The sequence below is a fragment of the Protopterus annectens genome, chromosome 2.part0, assembly GCF_019279795.1.
Source record: "Protopterus annectens isolate FY-2018-M chromosome 2.part0, PAN1.0, whole genome shotgun sequence".
Taxonomy (NCBI): domain Eukaryota; kingdom Metazoa; phylum Chordata; order Ceratodontiformes; family Protopteridae; genus Protopterus; species Protopterus annectens.
The window spans coordinates 842,969,622-842,979,990 of NC_056728.1; the positions used below are offsets into that span (position 1 = coordinate 842,969,622).

The 10,369-nt window shown below is 44.1% G+C and overlaps 1 protein-coding gene across 5 annotated transcripts in view; it reads left to right on the top strand.

The window, feature by feature from the left end:
* USO1 (USO1 vesicle transport factor) overlaps positions 1-10,369 on the top strand; it is a 1,866,649-nt gene that overhangs the window by 1,632,652 nt on the left and 223,628 nt on the right. For all 5 annotated transcript variants that reach the window (XM_044061107.1, XM_044061108.1, XM_044061110.1 and 2 more), the window contains one exon: positions 131-214. In XM_044061107.1, the coding sequence (XP_043917042.1) occupies positions 131-214 (84 nt within the window). The remainder of the gene's footprint in view (positions 1-130; positions 215-10,369) is intronic.

The following is a 10,369-nucleotide window of genomic DNA, read 5'->3' on the forward strand; positions in this document are numbered from 1 at the left end:
TATGATTGCATGCAGTCTGATAGCTGTAGATCAGAATTGTTTTATTTATGCTTCTGGTATACTAAGAACATGTCATACTCTTTTTTTTTTTTTTTTTTTTTTTTTTTTTTGTTCTGTATACTTCCAACAGCACAGTGGTCAGTTAGCTGTCATGCCAAGAGAACAGACTGCTTCTGATGGTATCACAGAGGATCAGACTTCACATCTCCGTAAGGTGAAAATGATGTAATGTTTATTCATATTAAGTTTGATGAATGGAGAGACCCAGCAAGATATGCATTATTGTATGGATTTAATTTTATTTAAGGAATGGGATTTAAAGCACTTTAATTTATATTTTTGAATTGTCTTGATTGTGCACTAGTTTATACAGTGACTGCACTAGTTTATCCCATTTACGCATGTTGCCAACTGCTAAACAAAATAACAGAGAGAGAAAAAATATATAAGCAAAAACGTGAGCAGCATTGCGAGACTTTAAGTAGAGATTGGGCAGTGGAATTAATAATTATAATTTAAAGTATTTTAGTTTCCAAAGTCAACAGGCATCACACCTGCATCTGCTGTATTATCCACTGACTGAGAATGTTGATCAGCTGTACGTACTGTCAGAGGCCAGTAGGCTCACATGTAGGCATCTGTGTTTGTAAAATAAATGTCAAAAATCTGGTGCACTGGTTAGCAGAGAAGCTGAGACACCATTCTTAATGTGACAGTTTTGACCAATGAAAAAAGGATTATGTGCCCCCTCCCCAACTTAAATATTGTTTAGCCTTAAAGAATCAACTGACAAGATGCTGCCCTGAAGCTTTTGTCTGTATAACCTGGACGTAATGTAAGCCTTAAAAATAAATGTTAAGTTAGACAACTGATTTTACTTCTGAGAGAGTTCTTGCATCAGTTACCATTTTAAGTTCCTTAATTTGTCTTTTTTCTTAGTTTATATAAGAGCTTTTGTTTCCCACTGTTAGGGCATCAGCAGCCTGTCCCATGATGTGTTGCCATCTAGAATGATTGCATATGCAGTTGTGTAAAGCTGGCAGTATCCCTGTCATTATTCGTATACTCACGAATACTGATGGTCAAAGCCGCTGCTAGAACCGACCTTTTCAAATGGTGTCATCTTGTTTCAGCACCTGCAGTTTATTTTGACGTCTGACGCTAGTGACCATCCTTGATGGGGTTTTCTTTAGTTTCATCCTTTCTTCTATTCCAGTTTGTTTTTTTTTCTCTGAAGATCATGTATTCAGGTTTGTTTATGTACATTGAAATATGACAGTTTATCTGAAACCACATAATTTTGATCTTATGTTGATGATGATTTTTTTTCTTTGTTCTGGAAAGTTCCTCTTGTCTTATGCCTAAAGTCAAATCTTGCTAATTGCCTTTGTAATAGACAAATTATGAGACAAAGACCTACACTAACTTTGTTGCTGCTACCTAGGATTAAAAGCACAAAATGAAGTATTCTTAATTCAATGTAGCATGTCAGATGTCGGAATGAGAATGTCCTGGCATATATTACTTCCAGGAAAGTGGCTGCAGTTGAAGGTTCCTACACACAGACGAGGCCTGAGAAGTGAAGTGTATGCTTCTCTAAAGCCATGTTATCAGTAATTCAGGTTCTGAAATGGCTTCCTGGTCCTCAGTTGGGGGAACTTCTACTCTATTAGAAAGGGCTTTAGCTCTTGGCAATTTTCTGCTTGCTAAACACCCTTTTGGCTCCTTCAGTGGGGATGCATTCCACACTATTTCAGTCCACTAGCTCTCCCTCTTCTTGCAGCTTAACTGTTAGGGTAATTACCCTGTGTTTTAATCCTGCCTGTTCTTTGTCTGTAGTCATGGCTTGATGGTCTTTCTACCTTGTGACCTTGTATCTGAAGCTATCCTTTATGTAGAATGCTACAACTCAACTTCTCCATTCTTTCTTGTCTGAAAAAAGACGTCTACCCAGGCATTCTGTATGTTTCATGTTTCTGTGATACAAGTAATGTTCATCTTTACATTCTGCATTACTGTTTGTAACTTCCCCATCTTCCTACCCAGATTCCATGTAATGGTGTGAGTAACCATTGAAGTCCTTCTATTCATCTGTTGCAGTATTCTTTACATGAGAGAGTTCTTTGCCGTAGGTGACCCAGTGTCAACCACTATACAAAAGTCTATCACTACTGAAGGTTGCGTGGTGTGTCTCGTATAGGCTATTGTCATACGTTGGCCATAAAAGTAGCATACGCATACAATGACCTCAGAACATCTCTGCCACCAGTCTGAATGTCACTTTGAATGTCTGTCTGCTCACCAAGTCATTAATTGTGTTCCAGCAATTTTCTCCGGTAAGTGCCCCACTGGGGAATTCTTGTTTCTTTTGCTGCTGTTTTGTGGTAGGGTTCGTGTCATCCAAAAAAAAAAAAAGGCAAATGCCAGTGTGGAAGACACATTCCACATAAAGATAGCCACTGTTTGTTCTACCTAGAGCCTACGCACAACCATATATCTTGTCCTGTTTGTCCGGCTTTTGTGCCCAAGACTAGCTATTTACTTGGAAAATTGGCGCTTAAAGTTGCTAGGTAAAAGTGTATTGGAGGGAGCGTCGGGGCCCGAGGCCCAGTTGGTTATGAAGAGCAAGGCCAAAAAGCCAAGGCCTGATACTTCTGCTGCACCTCTTACCATGGTTGCCTCTCCTGAGGTGGATGAGAGCCCGGAGATATGTACATTTACTGGTTGCGTGTTCACAGACCAAACCCAATGTTGAGGCCATCCTGGATCTGACCATAGGCATGTCCTCAGACTGAGCAGGCATCCATGTCTGATGTACAAGGGAACCTAGGCTTGTGAACGGATCACAGAAGAACCAAAGGGGATACCTCTGATCCTGGTGCGGGAGGAAATTCACTCCAATATTATTGAATGTAGGCCTACGTCTGGACCTCCTACACTATACAGGGCAGACCTGGCCCTCGCACACGACACAGGGAGGGCAGACTTGCATCAAAAGAAGAAGCAGAAGATTAAACACTTGTCCCCTGAAAGAACCCAAAGTGATTGGCAACAATTCACCCAAGACCTTTTCAAGACCCTTATGGCCCTTAAGCCCCCTTCGGGTGTTTCAGTCCCTGCCCCCTCTGCACTGCTTCCTCACATAAAAGGGTTAGGGAAGAGGTTTCATTAGAGGAAGAGGTTTTCTCAGTAGATGAATCTCTGGCTTTTTCCTTTCAGATCCCCTCCTCATTATAGTACACTTCCCCAGAGGAGATATCCAGTGGGGTTGACTCACCCTTGTAAGAACTCTCATTTGGAGAGACTCTGGTCAAAATGAGGGATCATTTTAAATGGGATAGCACTCTGGTGTCTGAAGTGCAGCAGAGATGTTATGAACTTCTGCAGGTTGAATCTCCTAGTCCTTCAGCTGTTCCTCCTTTGTTACCTGCATTTCCAGATGCCTTTGTATCCGCCTCCCAGACCTCATATTCCCAGCCTCCTGCTCCTAAGAAGCCTGACCGATTTTACAAGGTACCTGAAGACTGCAAGTTTTTGTTTAGATGTCCTTCAACAGATCTATCGGTTATTTCTGTGGCTTCAGACAAACCATCCAGGTTACTGCATTCAACCTCTTTCCTTCTCTCAGATAAGGACAGCAGAATCCTGGAAAGGCTGGGCAAGAAAGTGTACACTTCTGCCACCTTGGCATTTAGGGCCATTAATTATCAAACTCACATGACCAATTTTGCCCTAGAGCTTCAGCTCCCTCAGATCACTTCTGATTTGTCTGAGTCAGAGAATAAGACTTTGGCTACATCCCTGCTTGGAGCCTCCTCTCAAGTAGCCTGCCACTCCATCAAATGCAGCTATGATGCTGCAGAGGCTTCTGCCAGGGCAACTGCTTCTGGCTCTGTTTTAAGGAGATTCTCCTGGTTAAGACTCCAGCCATTACCAGAGGACATTAAATCTAAACTTTTGGATGTGTCTTTGGGCAACTCTGCATTGCCTGGTCCTGCAGCTGCTAACTTAAGTCCTAGCAAGAAAAGGGTAAGGAATTACAGGAACTGAAAGACATTTTGTTTCCTCAGTGCCTAAATTTTATTGAAATTATCTGGCAAAACCTGCTTTTGTTCTTGGGCACTCCCGCCCTCCTCCAGCAAAAACAAAAAAGGGTGGTAGGAGGCCTCAGCAGCCCAGGACTTACCCTGCAGCTCCGGCTCAGAAGCAGCCCTTTCCTGACAAGCTTGGTTCCATTTTGACTTCCCATATCACCTCACACAGATTCCTTTTTCCCAGCACCTCTTTCTGTGTCTGCCAGTCTGGGAAAGCATAATTCAAGACTCCTGGGTTCTCTCTCATTCAGAAAGGATGCTTTCTGGTTTGGGACTCCCTACCTTCCTTCAGAGGCATCTTCCAAGCACCACAGGAACAACTACCTTCCTTTCCAGAGGTACTGCTAGACCTGCAGAGACAATGGACCATTCAGGAGGTTCCTCAAGACCAAAAAGGAAGAGTGTTCCTAGTGCCCAGAAAGGATGGTCCTTGCAGACCCATTCTGGACCTTTCTCACCTCAACATCTTCCTGAAGGTACCCAACTTCTGTATGTTAGTTAACTCTTTATACCTTGTTTCCCCTCATTCTACCACAAGCCTTCTTGGCTTCACTGGCTGTCAAAGATGCATACCTCCACATTCCCATCCACCCTAATTGCAGGAAGTTTGTATGTTTCTCTGTGGTTTACTTGCATTTTCAATTCTCTCCCTTGCCCTTTGGACTCTCCAAGGGTATTTACAAAATGTCTAGCTCCTGTGATTGCCTATAACAGGCATCAGGGCATCTACATTTTCCATTACATGGATGATCTCTTTCTGGCAACCACCCTGGAGATCTTGGAAAACATCCGCTTTGCCATTTCCCTTCTACAAAGTGTGGGATTCACCATAAATCACAAAAAGTCTGTTCCCACCCCCCCTCACAGAATCACATCTTCCTGAGGTGCAGGAATACAGACAGGCCTCATGAGGATCTCTCGTCATCCTCAGAAGGCTCAGAACCTAGTCTTCCACTTCCAGAGCCTTCTGCTTGTGCACCACATTTCAGCCAGAGAGTTCCTTGGGGCTTGGGGCTTGGGGCTTCATGGCATTCACCCATGTTTCAGCCAGAGAGTTTGTCAGGGCATTGAGCTTCATGGCATCCACCATTCCAATGCTACTTCTGGCCAAACCTCACATGAGAAAACAGTGGTTTCTAAAGTCAGATTGGATAGAGAATTCACATCCTCTGGGTTTTCCAATTCCTCTCATTTCCTGTCTCAAGAGGTAGCTCCAGTGGTGGATTCAACAAGTGTCACTCAACCGGGGACTCCCTCTGCCGCCAGTCCAAGAGCTGTTCACAGACACCTTGGATGTGGGCTTGGGGGGCAGCTTTCAGGAATTTGAAAGCACAAGCGGTATGGGCCCATCCCAGCTAAGGGAACATATCAGTGTAAGGGAGATAAGGGCACTGCTGCTAGCCATTCAGACCTTTCATCCTCTCTTCCTCCCACAACCTGTAAAGCTGTTAACAGATAATATGACAGTCCTCTGATATGTGAACAAGCAGGGAGAACCAAATCCTACTTACTATGCAGGCTGATACTGTAGGCTTGGGAGCCTGCAGTCCAATATTAGGTGACATTTCAGGCAGTGTACATTCCTTCCAGCCAAAATTGCATGGCAGACACCTTGAGCAGGTCCCTAGCACAGTCCCGTGAGTGGATGCTTCAGAGTGATGCGTTTCTGGACATTGTCCACCAGTGGGGTATATCTCAAGTAGCTCTCTATGCCTCCTCCAAGAACAGACAACTTCCACAATTTTGTATCAGAGTTCCACATCGTCTGGATTTGAAGGTGGACGCCCTCTTGTCCTCTTGGAAGGGGATGTTTCTGTATGCATTCCCTCCCTTTCCACTCATTCTGAAAATCCTGTTCAAAATTCAGCAGGACAACCCAAAAGTCTTGCTGGTGACTCCCTTTTTGCCAAGACGGCATTGGTTTCTTCTTGTCCTACATTTAGCCAAGGGCAGTCACCACAAGTTACCTAATAGGGTGGACCTTACACAAGAAGACACATCCATCCCCACTTCTCTACCCTTTAGTTGATTCTGTGGGTGTTAGGGTTTTAATTCCTTTTAGACACCTGTTCTCTGAGGACATGCTAAGGGTCCTGCATGAGGCATGAAATCAGGATCCACTATTAGTGAAAGTCCCCTTGGTTCTTTTTTTACTTGTGTGAATTGCTCAATGCTGGCTTGGCTTACTCTTCATTGAAAGCCCACATGGCAGCTATTTCTGCCTGTACCCCCCCCCACCCCCCAGCTAGCAGATTTGAAGCTAAACAATTTCTTAAAGGTGTCTTTCACATTAATCCTTCCAGGAAACTTGTCTGGGATCTTAATTTTGTACTCAAAGCTGACTCTCCCCACCTTCGAGCCAGCTTCATCAGCTTCCCTGCAACACTGCTCCTGGAAAACAGTACTTCTACTTGCTTTAACTTCAGCCAGACTTGTGTCTGAGCTCCAAGTCCTAATGACCTCTCCCCCTTTTTGGTGTTTCATAAAGACAGGGTGTCCTTGCGTACCAAACCTTCTTTCCTTTATGCCTAAGGTAGGCAGTATGTTATTATTCAACCAGTCCATTCATTTACCTACTTCTTTCCTTCTCCCCAGAATTCTAGTGAAAAGGTGCTGCACACCTTGGATGTGCATGGACAACTTAGGTTTAGTCTTGTCTAAATAAAACCTGTCAGGAAATCAAACTAGCTTTTTGTTTCCTGTCATCCCAGGACTTTGGGATTGCCTGTTTTCAAGCAGACTATTTCTACTTGGATTTCTAAACCAATTTCATTTTGTTATTTGAATCATGTAAGACCCTTGCCTGTTCTGTAAGAGCACATTCCACAAGGGGTGTAGCTTCATGTAGTGCTTTTTTAAGGGACTAGATACTAGGTCTATTCTTGAAGTGGCTACATGGGCTTCTGTGCATACCTTTGTCAAACATTACAATTTGGATGGCATTTCTAAGTCCAGGGCAGGTTTTGCCAGAGCCATTCAACTGCTTCTTCCTCCTCCCTTTCTTTATGTGCTTTTGTACTCTCCCTCATGTAAAGAATACTGCAACAGATGAACAGAAGGATATAGAATAGACGTGTAAAATCTTGCTATAATGATAGATGTCCTCTTTTGTTTTGCAGTATTCCAGTCCCTCCCTCCTTCCCCCTGGTTGTTTTGTTCTTTACCTTGGCTGTTCAGTTTAGTTTTGGTATGTTAATACCCTACTTTCCTTAGGCTGATATTCCTCCTGGGGCATTCACTTCTGAGGTTGCTGCGTACATACACTGCTTTTATGGCCAATGTATGACAGCAGCCTATGTGCGACATACCATATAGCCTACAGTAGTGAAAGACTTTTGTATACTGGCCAACATAAGGTTGCCTGCAGCAGACAGCTCCCTCATGTAAAGAATACTGCAACAGAGAAGAGAAGGACATCTATCGTTATGGTAAGATATTGCACAACTATTCTTTTGCTTTTCTTATTTATATTGTTTCAAGTTTTTACTTTCTCCTTACTGCCAGAATACCTACCTTCCCTTCTTCTGCAACACTTCTGCATACTTTCCATTTTAGCTTTAAAGGACAGTCATTCTGATGTACTTTTCCAGCCTAGAATTAAGCAAGGCTGCCCCTTGTAGGCTCAGATGAAGACTGTCACTTGCATAGTGTTAATCTGTCTGCAGCTAACCCCCCCCCCCATTCCTCTGTCATCCCCAAGCCTTCCACCCGTGTCTGCTGCAGCCAGTCATTATATTTCCTAATACTTTCTTTCATCAGCATGCTGGATGCCAGTAAAGGTAATACTTCTGAGGACGCTGTTTCTCTGCCAAGTCTGTGGTCCTGCTTGTTGCCAGTTTTGTTATGTAATGTAACAGGTCATTGGTGCTCAGATGGCTTTGGAGTCAGCTTAGTGATGTCCTCCCATGTCTTCCAGAGCGAAAGCCCCGAGACCAGTTTCACTGGCATCTGGTCTTTCCTTTCTCTTTTGCCAGTACCCTTAATCTTGTTTATAATTTATCCATCAATTAACAAAATCACATTTTGTATGCCTTTACTGGGCTTTCCAGTTTTTTCTGCCTCACCTAAATTCTTCTGCCCCTTTCCCTTCCCCTGCCACTACTCCAGCCCTGTTCACTGTCTTTGCTGGTTCTCTCTCTCTCTCTTTTTCTCTGTCACTGTGCAGAACATAATCCTTTCACAACCCTCCTGTGCTCTTCATACAAGAACTTTTCATTGTTTTATTTTGGTGCCTTCTGCCTGTCTCATCTGGCTGAATGCCCCGATCTGCTCATTTTTTTTCCTATTGTCCTTTTGGTGTTGGCTTCTGTACAACCACCTCTGATTCTTACTACCTTTTATAGCTTTACATTACTCTTTCATCTGTCTTTTCTATCTCAGCTTTCTTTCTTTATAACCTCCCTTTTTGTGGTACCATTTCATACTCCCTTCACTCCCTTACTGTGCTTACCTGTACTCCTTGGACAGTCTCTGCCTGTGTCTTTGTTTTGTCTACTGTTATCTCCTCCGTCATTTCCAACGACCTTCTGTTACCAATTCTTTTCTTGTCACAGCCTATCCATTCTTATATGACCAGGTAATTTTGCCATCTCTTAACTCCCTCATGATGTTCATCATGTTTCACTGTTGCGGTCATCACTGTAGAGTTCTTCCCTCCGGCAGGCAGTCCTTGGTCGGCCAGAATCCCAAAGTCTGGGTCCGGCGTCGGCTGTTCAGTCATGCTCCCTGACGTCAGAGCGCTAGGAGAACAAAGCTGCCAGCCGACGCCATGTTCTCCAGTCTTTCTTGCCGTGCGGTGAAAGCAGTTCGCAAGTGCCGGTCGGCTGACTCCTGATATTTTTTCGTGCTTCAGTCCGAAGACTTACTTCTCCTTCTCAAACTTAAGTACCCCGTTGGGGAAACTTTTTTCTTGCTCCAGTCCGATGTCAGAAAAAGTTAATAATTGAATTTCTTGTGGGAAGCAAATACCTCATAAGGATTTCCATTCTTACTGTATTCCTTGTTTAGGCCCTGACCACGACGTAGCTAGTTGTCGGTTTTGTGCTAGATTTAACCAACGTACGATTAAGCGGAGGTACGATTTTGCTTTTCACTACTTTGGTAGGTGATTTAATTATAAAATGTCGTCAGACACGCTTCCGACTACTGGAGTTCACAAACGACACAAGGATAAGGACAGGCCTCCGAGGTCCAAATCAGACGATGTTTTACAAGCAGAGTCAGCTACAGGTTCGGCCGTCGTCAGTGAGGTGCTTTCGCAGCCCCTGTCGTTGGCCATTTCAGAACCGAATGCCGAAACGGACTCCCACGAGGAGCCATCTAGGCCTTTGAGCACTCCAGCTGCAGGAACTTCGGACAATGCTCCCTCAGATGGGTCCGGAGCCGCTGTGCAGGTACCAGCTTTCGAGGGGGTTTTCAGTCCTACACAGCTTCTGATAAAGGCAAAGCCAAAGACAAAGGCAAAGACTCCTTCAAAATCTAAGACACCAGCCCAGGCCTCTTCTGATCCGGGACCCAAATCTCAGAAACAGCTACTTAAAATGGCGGAGGACTTACTAACCATGATTATGGGTTCACATCCCCCTCCAGACAAAAGGCCAAGGCAAGAATTGGATTATGAATCTTCTGATCAGGCATGTATTTCTTCAGTGTCTTCCTCTGAACAGGAATATACTTTCCCTCCTTATGAGGATTCTGATGCTGAGGAATCCATTCCATCAGCTTCTCCCCCTGAGGATTTTTGTTTTGGGGAAACTTTACATGACATGAGGGAACATTGTCACTGGGAAGGACAGGAGTACTTGGAATCTAAGAGAAGGCTTAGGGATTTCCTTCTTCTATCCCAACATAGACCCCTGGCTATTCCTTCTATTTTGGATATTGTGGATGATGCCTTCTCTGAGGCTAATTTAACTCCTGACTCCTTTCCTCCAGCCCCTGCTAAGCCTGACAGATATTACAGGGTCCCTGACTACCACCAGTTACAGATTTTTTGCACAAGGACATTCCACAAACTAGCATGGAAAGTGGATGCACTGTCATTCAGTTGGAGAAACCTCTCGGGGTATGCCTTTCCACCACTACCTCTTCTTCCACGGGTGTTATTAAAGATCAAGCAGGACAAGCCCAAGATGATGATTTTACTGGCCCCAAATTGGCCTCGTCAATTTTGGTACTCAACACTGATGAATCCATCCCAGGAGCCTCCTTGGATTTTACCTCAGATTCCAAATCTTTTGTCCCAACACCAGGGCCAGGTTCTGCACTCTCATGTC